Source organism: Xiphophorus hellerii, chromosome 2 (assembly GCF_003331165.1).
Source record: "Xiphophorus hellerii strain 12219 chromosome 2, Xiphophorus_hellerii-4.1, whole genome shotgun sequence".
Classification (NCBI taxonomy): domain Eukaryota; kingdom Metazoa; phylum Chordata; class Actinopteri; order Cyprinodontiformes; family Poeciliidae; genus Xiphophorus; species Xiphophorus hellerii.
Genome location: NC_045673.1, coordinates 3330267 through 3346547, shown reverse-complemented (window position 1 = coordinate 3346547; position 16281 = coordinate 3330267). Strand labels below are relative to the sequence as shown.

Genomic DNA, 16281 nt, shown 5'->3' with positions numbered 1-16281 from the left:
CCCGGAACACCTCACCAGGGAGGCGTCCAGGAGGCATCCTGACCAGATGCCCGAGCCTCAACTGGCTCCTCTCGATGTGAAGGAGCAGCAGCTCTACTCTGAGTCCCTCCCGGATGACTGAGCTTCTCTAAGGGAGAGCCCAGACACCCTGCGGAGAAAACCCATTTCAGCCGCTTGTATACGCGATCTCGTTCTTTCGGTCATGACCCAAAGCTCATGACCTTAGATGAGGGTGGGAACGTAGATCGACCGGTAAATCGGTCAAAATGTTAAACAAAATGTTCAACTTTAATAATTTGTGTATTCTAATTAGTAATTAGGAAGTTTTATTTGAGCTTATTTCGGTGTAAATTTTCACATTGCAGAATGAACTTTTCATCTTTCTCTCTCATTTTGAACAAAAGTCTCCAGATCTCCCTTCATCTCCGGTGCGACGCTCCATGCCCAGCCCATTTCCAGCAGAAAGCAGCAGCAGGCCTACTTAATGAAGGCAGACATTACTCCCATCGGGGCTGAGGGAGCAGAGCAGTCTGCCTGTTTGGCTGCTGATTGAATACTATGACATTGGTCCCCAGCAAATATCTCTTGCATTCATGTTGGTGAGACATGCAGCTGCAGCCGCTTGCAGACACACTTACGCTCCTGAAAACCATTATCTCAGAGTCACAGACTGTTCCTGCACCAGGCATTACTGCACGCGCTCAGCCAGACGCACAGAAAATGGGCTAAATACCTGATTCCAACCTCAGAACAGACACCCAGTTGGTTCTTATGTGATATTAGGAGGAATAAAAAAATATCAGAAAATATGAGGAAATCCTATTTTCTCCAAATTTCCCCTTTTTAAACCAAACACTAGCTGCATTTCCATTACACATGCATGAAAAACTGCCCACAAAGACTCTTTAAAGATACTCAGAAAAGTCTTAAGTATCTTTACTTAAGATACCCAAGTTATGATACTTAACCAACAAGTTAAGTAAGTTACTTAACTTAAGTAACTTGAGTATCTTAAGTTACTTAAGATACTCAACTTGAAATATTTTCTTTATGAAATTGAAATATTTTCCTTTAGGATAAATAAAGCATTTTTGACTTTAATTGAACTGAATTGATGTTTAGCTAAAATAAACAGTTTTGACACAAACAACTGCAAATAGGTTTTTGGGTTGCCTGAGCTTGAGGAGAAAAACATAAAAAGAAATCTTCATGTTCATATTAAACCAGACATTTGAGTAACAATTTCAACATTTTCAAGTAATTTCTGTGCAAAAGGGTAAGGAGGAAGATACTGACAGTTCATAACTACCCGGCACACCAAACTAGCCCTTAAATAGCAGGCCTGACTGTGTGACATAATGTATGAGGCGGTGTGTCTCTAGAGTAAAGATAATAAGCATTATTCTTCAGTCTCCACCAGTCTCTGTGACCTGAGGACAAGGAAATGTTTGTTGATAGATGAAAATATAAATATATAACAGGAATAATGAGGTCATTCTGCATATCTGCAGAACAAGATGCATGCAGGTGCTGCTTAAGAGTATGTGTGTGTTTATATGCAGTGTATTGGTGCATATAAGTGTGTTCATGCTCACCCTGGGTAATTAGATAAAGAGGAGTGAATTAGCAGAGTCCACCGCGCAGAAATGATGTTACACAGCCGAACCACGCCTAGCTGGGACCCACTAATCACCGCTCGTTAGGCTCACATGTGGAGGCTAGTGTGTTTTCAGAGCATCGCTGTGTTTATTAGATTGCGTGTGTGTTTTCTCTCATTAAACACATTCAAAATAAGTTCAGAGAGGTAATTAGTCAGCTTAGTGATAATAAAGCTGTAGCCTTCACAGATTAGGTGGAGACAGAGAACTTGCTCCATGTCAGCTCACATAACTTGGATATTTAGGTTGTTTTCACACCTGATAGTCTAGTAGAATCTGTTCGATTGGGGACCAAATCGCAACATTTGTCATATTTTCAGCTGCTGTGATTCACTTCCACACTACACCATGTCAGATGAACTAAATGCTTTGAAAAACCAGTTCCCCTCCTCGTCTATGGGTGTGAACCACTGAACCACTGAAAGAAACAACAAAAACATCCAAAGAAGACACTGAGCACAACAAAATGGAGTGGTGACAGATTCTAGTGGTTGAAGGATTTCTCTTTTGTCTTTAGCGAAAGAGCACAAGCCATTTCTCCTGCTAGCGCTCGACTCACACGTTTGTATTTACCCAGAATGCCCAGCTCTGTAGTCCGCTTCCTGCTTTTGGAGCGCTCTCCGGTCCGCTTGCATCTACATATGCATTCAAGCCACATCAGAGTTCACTTCATAGTAAAATAACAATAATAATTTACATTCACATCTCCCCAAGAGAATCGGAACTAGAATTGGATTAAAGCGGACTAAACATGGCTGGTGTGTTGCAGCCTTAAAGAAAAACTGGAGGATCTGAGTTCAAACATTCCCAGCTTAGTTAGTTACCTTTCAACCCGACTCTGGCTTCATTTCTTTGCTGTGAGCAGTTGCCAGGTTAAGCTAGTTAATGCACAAAGTAAAACAGGAAAAAAATCAAACACACACAGTCAACGACCACCAAACCCGCCTATCCATCCTGTGGGAAGAAACCTCGGTAAGTAATGAACTCGGGGAGTCGCTCCTGAACCGCCCCGGGGTGATAGAAGTGCAGAGGAGGAGAGCGGCAGAGCTGGAGGGGGAGTTAAAGGGGAATAAAACATGCTGTAATCCTGCAAAAGGTTCCCGTGTTTGATTTGGCAAACAGGAGCAGGTACTGCGGCCTGTCTGGGACACATTCTGCAGATCTGCCGGCCAAGCATGAATAAAACACACGCGTCTCAGTCCACATGCTAAAGGAGGAATCAAAGCGGCTGAAAAGGTGTGTGTCAAGCTTCCAGGAGGATGTTTAGAAACCCAGCAGTTTCAGCACAAGGCCTTCATTCTGCTGTGCAGCAGAGCCGGTTTCAGAGGAACGTAGCTGAGTAATAGAAACCCACACCGCTCTGTCCTGGTCGCCGGGTTCACATCAGACCTGCGCCGCATTATTTATTCATACAGACTGCTTACTGTAATCAGAGCATCTGTGATATCGGCTGGGCTTCAAAACACAACCAACGCTTTAAATAAGCAACATCTGGCAGATTATTTTATTAAGTAAATGCACAAAAAGCACATATTTTACCTGACATAAACCAGACCATCAGTTAAGGGACTCTAGTTTCGTCAGTGATTAAAGAAAGACATTTTCAGCTGAATCCAGATGTTTGAATCATTGAAAACCTTTTCTATTTACCCAGTTTTCTTTCTTAATGCTAGAACAATTAGATACCTGAACTCCTCTGTTTCAGGCAGAAGTTGACCCCTGACCTCCACTGCAAAAGCAAATCTTACCAAGTATTTCTGGTCAAGTTTCCAATGCAAATAGCTAAAGAAATCTCAGGAATTTTTTGCCATTGACTCAAAAAATTTACTTTTTTGATTCCACAACTGTTGCACTTTTATTACCAGGCGTTCAAATAACTTCAAACAGTGATGTAATATTGTTTTAGGTAAAATTATACTTTTATCATGAACTGTAAATCTTAATTTCTGTTTATGGGATGAAGGAAAAAATCTAAACAAAATAAATAAAAATCAATCAGAATCAATAAACAAAAAAAAGAAAAGAGTAAAAGAAAAACTGTGGTGGACGCCGCTAACTGAAACATAAGTTAGGTTAACCCTAAAGCACTAATGATAAACATTAGCTTTGCTAACGCAAAAGCTTTTTCCTTAGCATTTAGCAAAAGCTAATACTAAAGCGCTAACTTTGACTTATCTCCGCAGTTCAAAGACTACGATAACGCTTCAGTTTTTGTTAAATATCTAATGTTTTCATACCTTGTTATACGGCACTACACTATCTGATGATTTCCGTCAGCAGAGATCCTTTCTTTCCCATATTGCTTAAAACCTGTGGCCTGCTTAATAATGTGGAACATCCTTCTTAAGTAGATTTCCTTTAATTGAGCTCACCAGACAAACTAATCAACCAGCTCTCTGAAATTAATTATAGTGATTCAAAGAGCCCTGACACACAATACCATCTATAAATTTAATAGCACAACAAAAAAAATGTATCTTTATGACACTTAAATCCAATTTGCATAATAATTTGGAACACAGTGTATTATCCATTGTGCACATCTCAAACATCCTGCAACTGTAACTCGATTTTCTCACAAAAATATTTAAAGAGGTGCTGTGAAGGTAAAGAGATGATCAGGTTTGGTTCTAGGTGCAGAAACGAACGTGTCAGAGTGGCTGAACAGGTGCAGCTGGACGCAACAACAACACGCCTGCTCCGTGTGTCCCAGGAGCCCACCAACCTCTGCGGTACCGTCTGCCTCCTCTGAGTCATCACTCAGGTGTGTGTGTGTGAAGAAGAAGCTGATTTCTACATAAGGAGGTTCCTGCAGCCTGTATGTGTCTGTTTCCACAATGTAAGGCCTCCAATCCTCATGGGACAAGACCTACAGAGACCACACTGGGATGCATGCATGTAGCTGAGCACACACACACTCACACACACACTCCTCTGGGACGGGATGTGCTCAGGGAGGTTAGCACCCAAGACCCATGTCTGGAAACAGGATGATGAAAGAGCCATTAACGTCATGGAAGGAAGTGACAGAGACACACAAACACACAGGCTGAACAATAAATTCATTTAAAAACATGCTAAAATAACGCAAACCTGAAGCAGCAACACCAGCCACAAACAGATCAGCAGAAACACGACACAAATATGCTGACAGCTGGGCAATTTTCCTATTTATGATTCGCATAAACTCACAAAAAAAAACAAAACAAGAATGTGCTTAAATGGTGCAAAACAGAGACAGAAGAAAACGCAGAAGCAGCGACACAAGCAGACAATAGGAGCTCAGTCTCACACACACACACACACAGAGATAGAGAGAGACAGAGAGAGAGAGAGAGAGAGACACAGGAACTGTTTTCCTGTGGCAGCCTTGGGGAAATTAAAACTACATTACGGAGCTCCAGAGGGGAGCAGTGAGACAGCGACGGAGGAAGAGGGCGACGGGAGAGGAAGCAGGAGAATGAAGGAGAGGAAAGAGTCCGCTTTCTTTTTTTTTTAGCTCTGGCCACAACAAGACGCTCACTGATAAGAGGGAATCTGACCTGCAAATCCTGTTTTCTCACTGATAAATCAATGCATCCATCATTTCCAGTGCCGTTCTTATTCTGTGCAGGGTTAAGGGGACTAGAGGCGAGGAACAACCTGGACAGGTTGTGATTGTGATCATGATTGAGGACAACCGGTCGGGTCTCTGCGCAGCATAGAAAGGAGAAGTCCTGGAGAAAATGTTTATCTACAAATGAGACAAATACTGAACAGTTTGACCTCAGTAGCTCTCAAACCTAAAAAAAAAAAAAAAAACACTGAATTACCTGTCAAGCATGGTGGTGTCAGTATGATACTGTGGATCAGGTCTACCATTGTGTCAGTGCATTGCACAACCTCAAAATTCTTCCACTTCTCCTCAAATCATTTTAAAGGGGCAGAATTGTGTGTTCTACAGGCACATCTTATAGCTCAATCAAGTTACTACGTTAACTTCAGTTGCTATAAAAATGCTGCATATAAAAATGATTTTAAGTCATACTTTATGTCTTATAATTTATTCCATTTCTCCAGATTATTTTTTCCCTCAGAAAGAAAAAAATAAGGCAATCTGGAAAGATAAACCATTTTCCCTGGTTTGTCTGAGCAAACCATCCAAATTTAACAAAACGAAACTGAGGAGGAAATTTGGTCTCTGTCTCTTAAAAAACTCCTGCTCTTTCTAAAACTCCACCTTCAGAAAGTCATCACAACATTCATTCATTAACTCTTTAACAAAGTTTTTACCAGCGTTGCTCTGAGAAGTAGCTCCCACAATGAGCTCAGCATATGCGCAGTTTCACCAGGTGATTGCTAATTGCTACTGGCTAGTCTGGAGGAGCTGATTTGGAAACTGCAGTTTTGAGGAGGAGCTACGTACTTGAGGGCGGAGCGAAGTCCACCCAGGCATTTTGAACAGCTGAATGGTTGCCATGGAGATGAAAGGATTTCTCAAACACGCATGAAAGAATCAAAATAAAGCTGCGTCTCTGCTAACTGCATCTTCCTTACAAATGAGGCACAGATTTACCGCCAAGAAGCAGCGTTACAACATAGAAATAATCACTCAGAGAGAGAAACTTCTATCCAGAACTGTAAATATGTCTCCTTGTGTTCAAAATAATCGATGGAGTGTTGGATTACTAGACAAGCGAAGAGCTGCGGCTCTAAAATTGACACAGATCCGTCATGTGATAGTTGCTTCTCGGTGCTCCACTCGAGTGTGTGATACCACACAGTGAATAACAATAATCCGGTTGGTCTCAGCTTCTCGCTTTCAGCCTGGGGACTTGACAAACCTTTTCCACGATGACTCACCGGCTGTTTAAGTGTCAGCGTGAACACACGGAACGGGCTGCTGACTGTAGTCTGAGAGAAACGCCGTTCAGAGAAGAGAAAAGAAAGAGGCCGCCTCTTCTGCGTTTTCTATGCAGAGGAGGAGAAAACAAGAAAAGAAGAAGTTTTCTGTTGGGGCAACTTTAGCTTCAGTGAACTTATCTTAAAGCGGCTGTACATAATTTTTTTGTAAGAATTGTGTTTTTACACATTTGTCACCATGTTCTGATAGTTTACTATAAGGCAGAAAATCTGTAAAAAGATCAATCTGTGCTGCTGTTGCCGTCTGAGGAAATGAACCACTCCCAACTAACAGCAACCTATCAGAGCCAGGAGGCGGGTCTTAGAGCTGTCAATCAACATTTTGAACAAGCTCCTGTAATGCTACACTGCAAAAACACAATCTTACCAAGTATTTTCGTCTAGTGCAAATATCTTAATGCACTTTAAATAAGACAAAACTAACTTACAAGTAACTTTTCAGCAAGACATATGAGCTTGTTTTAAGTAAATGTTTTAAGTAAATGATTCCTTAAAATTTGTGAAAGAAATATTTATTTCATTAACAGATTATTTAATTAATAACAAGACAGTGTTGCCTTGTTATAAGTGAAATAATCTTATTCTTATTATGTCACTTATAACAAGAAATAATCTATAAAAAACTTATAGATTATTTTGATAAAATAATCTAATTTCAGCAAAATTAAGAAATTATTTTCTAAAAAAAAAAGCTCCTATATTTTGCTGAAAAGTTACTTTTATGTTAGTTTTGTCTTATTTTAATTGTATTAAGATATTAGACAAAAATACTCAGTAAGATGTTGAGTTTTTTGCAGTGTAGCATTACAGAAACAGTTTATCCACCGCCATCGATGGCTATGCTAACTAGCCCTAGCATTCACAACAGGCTATGCTAGCTGCAGCATAGCAGGGAACAAGAGAGGGAGCGCTAAGACCCGCCTCTTTGCTCTGATTGGTTGTTTCTAGTTAGCGCTGGGAGCACTGGGAGAAGCCAGATTTTTTCCACAGATTATCTGCCTCATGACAAAGTGTCAGTTTCAACAAATACATAAAAATATTTTTATAAAAGTTACATACTGCAGCTTTAAGACCAAGGAGAAAAGAGAAAGAGAGGAGGAGAAAAAGGGAGGATAAGTTCAGTTTCTCTCCTGTGGGTCTTTCCAAACTTAACACACATTTTCCAGAGAAAGACAGACGGAAAGGGTGAGAGAGAAAGAAAGAAAGAAAGAAAGAAAGAAAGAAAGAAAGAAAGAAAGAGTGACAGATGAGTAAAAGTTTCAGAATCTTGTCTTAGTTACATCGCTCTCACTGCATCCCTGAGAATGAGGGAGTCGTCACGTTGACTCTAGGGAATAAGACGTAATTCTCACTCCCAACTTCTTCTGCACACACAGTTAACGAGCAAACGATGGAAAAGTAAGAAGTTAGAGCTGTGGAAGACAGAGAGATAAAGAGAGACTGAGAGATAGATAAAGAGAGAGAGAGGAGCCAGAATGGGAGAAATTTGCAGGGAAACTGTAAAAATGTGATGCAGAAAGCTGCTGGGATCAGGTACAGGCGGTAAAACTGAAAGTGTGGCTGAGTAAGGGAATATGGGACAGAATGTTTTCATTGGAGGAACACTCTGATAGGTGTGTGTTGGCGTGTGTGTGTGTGTGTGTGTCATGGGACTCCAGCTTCCTGCAGGAACTGACACACACAGCATTTCTAGTGAACCACTCAGGACCAAAGTCAGCACCCTGCTGAAAACACACACACACACACACGCACACCCCCACCCACACACACGGCTGCAGACTTCAGGCTGCACGGCGGCCCCTGGAGGAGCGTTAGCGCAGGTATGGAGGGTTTGGCACGTCACACACACCCCAGGAGTGATTCCTCTCCTTCCCTTTCATCCCCCGTAGAGCTGAACGAGAGACAGGGCCAGGAGAGGCTGAGAGGGAGCTAACTGGATATTTACCACATTCAGCAGTATCTCGTTTCCCTGCAGGGATCCAGTCAGAGGAAGTGCTTCGCCGCTCCCTGATAGGTTGAAAACCAGAGCAGGGAAAATTCACTAGAGCAGAAAAACACCTAACTGTTCTTTTTCTGCCAAGATATGGGAAAAAGTGTGTTGATACTTGCTAAAAACTCGCAACAAAAGGCGAGGATGAAGCTGGCTAACATTCGAGGTGTCCATGACAACAGGTTGGGAGCGTGCTCTGCTGTTTGTTAGCACCTACAGGACAGACGTGGACATTAACGTCAACCTGGTAATGCCGCAGGTTTCAACTACTCTGAAGTAAGGGAGACACCTGGAACAACAAGGCCATTTACAGATGCATACCCAACTATATGCAAGTAAGAGCAGCACTACTTCAACAGATTTTTACTCAAGTAAAAGTCAAAAATAAGCCATCCAAGAAATTACTCAAGCAACAGTGAAAAAATATTTGCTGAAAAGGCTTCCATTCTTTACTTCCATTTGGGTTTCTATGTCTTCTAAAAACAGGATAAGCTCTTAAAAAACCACCCTGGCATTTTTTGACAAAATGTTTTCGTGGTTTTTTGTGTGCTTGGAAAATGAGCCGTTTCAAAAACCTCCAGAATGTAGCATCACAAATCAGCAGGCACTGCCCGTTACCTAGCAACCAAAGCAGAACCCAGTCGGTTACCTAGCAACCTAAGCATAGCTGCACCACATTTGGTCAGCTGGTTTTACCACCATATGCGTTGTACAATGGCTGCTGGATTGTACAACACATACAATCCAGCGTTGTATGTGTTTTGTTTTTTGTTGACCTGCAGTCCAGAAACCATTTGCTGCATCTTTGTTGGTTGTACAGGGGTCTCCACTAATGCTATTCAGAGATATATGGTTGTATAATGTTTGTAAAATGTTTGCAACCATTTTGACGTGCGAGTGTAAACGTTGAGTTATGGGTCCTGGCCAGCAGCAGCTCATTTGCATTTAAAGTGACAAGACACTCATTCTGAAAGGAGCTTATAATACGCAGAACTAAACTGCATATTTTTATATCATAAAGCTACTCAGGTAAAAATAAATGAGTAAATTTAAGCAACTATTTCTTCTTTTGTGATTTTGTGGAAGATAATTTAAGCAATTATTACTGCAGATGCTTATAAGACGTGAGGAAAAATTTAAATGTTTGGAATTTTTTTCCTTGTAAAAAAACAAAAGGCTAATGTTGAAACATAAATGCACTTAAGTTTCCAGTTGGCGGCGGAAGCAAGAAGGAAGCGACAGACAGACTTGGAGACGATCTTACTGAAGAACAAGTAAAAAAGAAGAAAAGCTCATCTATCTCTCAAACTTCTCCCCCAGATATCAGACAACAGAGAGAGAAAATCTCTCGCTCTTCCCTCCTTCTCCTCCTGTTCTTCACAAATCCCCTTGTTTCTCCTCTACATCCTTCTCCTTCATCTAACACTTTTTAAAAATCCCTTCATCCTTCATGTTAGTTCACAAATCTTTCCCAGCAGGCATTTCTCTCCTGGTGTGGATCAGAAAAAGTCTCTGGAAGTTTATTAAAATGTTTCAGGTCATAAAAACTGACCTGTCTGGACGGCGGATTCATCCCAAGTCCCTCCTCCTTCCGACGGTTCTCCTTCTTCCACCGCTGAGGGGAAAAAACCAGAGACACAAAGAAGACGGAAACTTTATGATTTGCATACAACAACTTGCATTTTCAAAGATAAGAACCAACATGAAAGATATGAATTTTATGTAATAGGACAGTTCAGCAGAAACATTAACCATTACATGTGGTCGGTGTTTTTATTGATCTATTTGATTCATAGTAGTTTTAAACTGAAGACTGTATGGAGTTTTATTTTTGGAGAACTTTCAGCTGTTTACTTCCTAGTTGCCCCTTCAAAAGAGGACGACTTCTTTAAAGCTCCAAAACAAAATGATCTTTACAGTGTTTGTTAGAAAAATTATCCTCCTGTTCATTTACTCATGAGTTTATTTTACAAGTTATGTTTTCATATTATTCTTTTCATATTATTCTTTTCATATTATTACTCTCATATTATTCTTCTTTTTATATTTTTACTTAACTTTTCTTTCTTTTGTAGTATATTATTAACTTTGTTTAGGATGGTTGCTTGGAAGCTAAAAACGTTAAACATTCATGTGTTATTAGTTCCATCTGTAACTGATTAGTTGTGGTCAGCCACATGCCCTTGTAAGGGCATGTCCATAGGAGGTTTCAGAATGTAAAGACGGTTGGTCAATTCTCTGTGTGACTGTGTGAAGAGAAGCCCAACCTCCTTTTTCTATACAATAAAGAGAAATGCAAAGAAAGATCTGGCAGAATTGAGTCCAGACAGTGTTTGACAGCGATTCGTCGCGTCTGTTCTCAATTCTCCTATTCTGCAGAAAAGAAATCAAAAGAAACCTAATCTCTGTCTCTGGCTGATTCTTTGCAGGTTATGACAAAATAAACCTATCAGTGTTTATTAATTATAAACTGCATTTGCATGTACTAAAAGTGTCTCCTGTATTTGCAGCATGAGTAACGTGACCCATAGGACCACATGTAGCTACAGACATAAAAACATTCTTCATGTCTAACTTTCTTCCGGCATGCAGGAGTACAGTTATTCCTCAAAATGGGAAAGATGCCACCTTCAGAGACAGAAACTAATGTTCAAGCAGCATCGATACGTTCAATTCTGGATTTTTTTTGTTGTTGCAGAAAAAAAATTTTTTGCCCGGTTGTTAAACAAATAAGATTTTTGTGTCAACAGTTTACGACCCGCATGCGCTGAGGAAGAAATTTGATGCCACACAGCAGCGCTCCTCTCCATGTTTGTTGGTAACAAGAGTGGTGTCGTGTCGTGATGCGCTTCAGTGAAAAAGACTTCTTCATAATTTCGTAATTATAATTTTCAGCCACTGTTTACGTTTAGATTTACCGTCTGGCTTTTTCTGGTGCAGAATTATGAGGCATGTCTTACATCAACGAAATAAAAACCAGATGACATCCGACACTCCAGACTGCAGACACTTTGAAAACAAATAGATACACGCCCAATTTAGTTTAGAGACACAAATACGTGTTTTTTTTTGAGGGGGTGAAAAGATCGGAAATGGATTGCATTTGAGGGAAAAAAGCGGATTTGGGTCGTATTTGCCTGCTGTGTGAAAGGAGCCAATGATGGGGCTCTGGTGAACCATCAGAGGCTCCAACCTGAGGAAGCTTCAAGATTTTCTTACATTTAAAATATTCAGCGAACAGGGCGTGCCGTGGTGGCGTAGGGAATAGAGCGACCCATGTTTGGAGGCCTTGAGTCCTCGATGCGGCTGTCACGCATGTCTTACCCCCTACTGTCATATAAGGGACACTAGAGCCCACAAAAGACCCCTGGAGGGGTAAAAAAATAAAAAAAATAAAAATATATTCAGTGAACAAATTGATGACAAACTAAAAACAAATAAAACACAATAAATATAAAAAATATAATCTGGATACAGGAGTTTAACAAGCCAGCTGACAACTCTGATATTCTGGGATCTCTGCGACACATTCACACGCTGAGCCGATCACAACAGGAATGTGATACCAACTTCCTGGGTACGACGGGAAGAAGGGAAGCACAGCTGGCACACAAACAGGAAACGGCCGGAGTCAGCACACAATGGGATTTCCTCCTCTCCCCTTCCCCAGCACGCAGCGTCGCACCTCTCCCCGCTTACGCACGGCCGCTTCTGATCCCTGAAAATCCTCCGCTCTATCCCCACTCCCACCGCTGACCTCTGCCCTCCCTCTGCTCCCAGTACAGCAACACCTCCCTCCATGTCCGCAACAACTCCCCCCGGACCGCCGCCGTCCTTGCGTCAGACCTGAGCCAAGAACTTGGATCAAAACAAGAAGTTATAAATCAGCCGATTGTTCCTTCGTAAAGATAAACACTGAGGAATGGGGCTGAACTGCATTTCTGTAAAGAGAAAAATCTGATTAGCTCTCTATAAGCTTTTAAACAAGTGTCTGTAATTTTCTGGATAAATAAATACAACCATGGATGAGTTGCAGGTTTTTACAGAAAGTGATGCTTTCTGGTTGCATGCTGTGTGGAGTAATGATGCTCTGACTGGTTGTTGCCGTCAGCTGTGTGTGAAGGAAGGGAATCCCCCTAAAGTACAGATCAAGCTTTTTTCTGACCGATTTCTGGCTTTCTGTAGAGTCTAATTTTCTTTCCAATGATTCTATGGTGATCCAATTTTATCCATCAAACCATCTGTGCCTTTCCTCTGTCTTTTTTTAACTGAAGTGCATTTGATACCACCCAGAAAAAAATATTTTCAGTTTGATGTATTTAATGAACAAGAAAAAAAATCAGATTTTTGGGAATTCAACAGGAAAGCTCCGATTCAAGATTTTTGCGTAAAGGTTTGTATTTCTATATAAGCTATGACAATACTATGACGGCGTGTCAGGGCCATTGTAGATAGCAAAAAAAAAAGAATCAATTTCTGCCAAAAGAACTCTGAAATTTCTAAAATAAGCTCAGAAATCTTCTAGAACGAAAACGTCTTTCTGAGTTTGAAAAGAAGAAAACTGTCACATTTCCAGAAGTCGAAAATTTTTGACTTTTGAAATCAGAGGTTTCAAAGTTTTTTTCTAGAAAATTTCCGAGATTAATCTCAAAATTTCTGAGTTTGTTCTTTGAAAATGTTCAACTTTTGAGGGTTAGAAATTTCCTTGTTTTTCTAGAATATTTCTGAAAACAATCTCAAAATGCAACTTTTCTACTGGCTTAATGCTTAAATTTCCAAAGTAAAATCAGCCAAAAATCCATTTAAAAGAAATCAATATCAAGTTCTGTACAAATCCTGGATCGGATTGCTAGTCTGCCTGACCTGGACTGAGAAAATCAAAGTATTACAAAACCTGAAGATCGGAGAAAAGCTGCAAATCTCAGACTGAAGCATCTATAACAAAAAGAAGATTTTGGATTTTTTAAAATAAAATGCTACGATTGGAAGAGTAACTTTGGATCCGATAAAAGTCCGTTTTTCCTGATGAGGCTGTAGGGAATAACATGTGTTTCATTAGCCGGGCACGCACGCACACACACACCCCCACCCACACACACACAGCTTTATTTAGACTCTGTGTCTTCCTTGGAGACTCGCACATCGTGAGCCGTTAGCGTTTGTGCAGCACATGTGCAACTATGTGCAGGGAGGGAAAATGAGGGAGCAGAAATCTGCATTTGATTATTAACATCTGAGAGGAAGAATGAGTGGGAGAGGTAAAAAAAAAAAAAAAGTCCAATTAATGTCTTTACACTAACAAGAAGAAATCCTTCCTTTGGAAATTTAAAACTGGCACAAGAAAACAATTAACAACCCAACAACACCAGTAACTCTCATTTTTACACCAAAAGCAACACATTTATACTCCACTCCTTTCATTTCCTCCTGAACACCTGCAGAAACGGGTCAATTAATAGATTTCCGTTTTTAGTTGCGCAGGAGTAATGTCCAGTGAGTCTTCACACATTAAATCAAGAAATCTCTGGACATTTTGGCACAGCAGGACGAGGATTTTCTGCAGATAATATGCCGTCATTGCATGAAAGAAGACATTGATTCACACAGAAGACAAAACATGAAGCATGTTTCATTAAATCTGTATGGAAAATGTTGAAAAAGGCTCCTGGCATGATATCATTACACCTCTAGATGCTTCCTAACTACTTATAAAAAGTACTCTCCACCTTGGATGTTTTACATTTTTATTGCTTTTGTAAGACAAGCACCATCAACAAAACCTGGATTTTTATTTTCACAAAAAAACAATATTTCATGTCAAAGTGAGTTAGGGTATCTGAATCTTTTCAACACATCTAGAAAAAGATTTTTAGCTTCTAATGATGAAAACAAGATCAAGTTTGTTGTTAAAGTGCAACTAAATTACTTCCTCAATAAGTGTTAATATATTTAAAAAAATAACTGAAAAATAATAATTTTTTATTGAAAAAATAACTGAATATTATTTCATAATATATACAAAAATAATGATAACTAAATAAAAATACTTAAAACAAGTTATAGCATAAATATTCACCTTTTTCTAGTTAGTACTTAATAGATGCACAGCAGGTTTCTTCCATTCTTCCTGCTAAAGTTCAGGTTGATCAGCTCTTTTTAAGTCTTCCCAAAAATTATCTATCAGGTTGACATCTGGGTTTTGACTAGGCCACTACAGAACAACCACCTTCTTGTCGTCTGTGTAGTTTCAGCTTGGTCGTTCAATGTAAAAATTATTAGGGTGGTTCAACTTAAAATGTTCTTTTGCTGCTAAAATAAGTGAACTCAATTTCAAAATAAACTAGTTTCAAAGTTTGACTGATAAAAATTTATTGTTGAAATGACTCACTGCAGAACATTACTCCTTCCCAAAAAAGGTGACTAGCCATGAGAGGTTGAGCAGCTAATGTTTTTCCTCTGCCTACATCCCCCAGAATGCCGTGCGGTTCTGAATCAGAGTTCAGTGAAAAGTCTATCAAACATATTGATACTGATCATGCGTCTACCGCAATATGTATGGCTATTGATTCTTTGTCCAACTCTAGTAGAAATTAGCTGAATATTCGGTTCTTTTCCAATAAATGTTTAAATATTTAACTGATTGATTAATTGATTGATTGATTTTTTACTTATTCAAATAGTTATCAAATAATTTGTTATTGATACTTTAAAATAATGCCACAATTTAAATAACTTGACTGAAAAGGTAGGAGCAAAAGCACAAGGCTTATTTATTTCTATGCTACACATCAAATTAAACTAAAATACCCCTTCATAAACTATTAATATATATATAAAAATACAAAACAAATAATTTTTATATATAAAATCATTAAGCAGAAACATAAAAGGAAAGAAAACCAAAATAGATGCAACACAATTTGAAGTTATTTATTCTTGTAGCCATCAGATATTTTCTCTTTATCAATTTTTTTGAAAACTCATAATGAACTACACTCTACACTAAGTCCATGTTTGTATTATTCCACAATTTAATTCAAACTACAGCAAAATACCTGCTTTTTATCTATTACATTGATTGATGTTTTGTAAATTCACAAATAATCTCTGGATTCATAAACTTAATTTTGCTCTAAACATTATTTGCATTATTCTAATCTCATTATTTATCTCCCGTAATGTGACCCGAGTTTTTAGTGCCTGCTTCTTTTTGAGAACAGAGTAGTCAGATGCAAAAACATGCGTCACACAAGCAGAGGAACACACTCCAGCAGTAACCTCTGCATTACAGCAGCTACAGAACCAAACAACAGCACACTCCTGTCTCTGTTGTAATGAGATGCTACGCTTCATTAAGCACACAATTACAACAGGTTGTCCACAGCGACAAAACACACATTTACATGCAAATCGAACCTGAGATGCAAATGAGAATTTACCAAAACCAGAGTCTGTCGGTCAACAGCAGACAGGAGCCTGGAGTGAAACCAGAGCAGAGATATTAGAGGACTAATGTCTCTGCAAGATCTAGAGAAACTCATCCATGCGTTTATTTTTAGTCATATTCATTACTGCAACAGCATCTTCACAGGCCTGCCTAAAAACATATCAATCCTCCAGCTGCAGCTGATCCAGAACGCTGCTGCTGGCGTGCTGACTAAAACCAGGTAGAGCACATCATCCAGTTTTAAAGTCCTTCCACTGAGAGAATATACTTTAAAATACTGTTGT

The 16281-nt window shown here is 39.5% G+C and overlaps 1 protein-coding gene across 2 annotated transcripts in view; it reads right to left on the bottom strand.

Moving 5' to 3' along the window:
* Positions 1-16281, bottom strand: part of znf423 (zinc finger protein 423) — a 184146-nt gene that overhangs the window by 145491 nt on the left and 22374 nt on the right. For both annotated transcript variants that reach the window (XM_032580635.1, XM_032580643.1), the window contains exon 2: positions 10103-10165. In XM_032580635.1, the coding sequence (XP_032436526.1) occupies positions 10103-10165 (63 nt within the window). The remainder of the gene's footprint in view (positions 1-10102; positions 10166-16281) is intronic.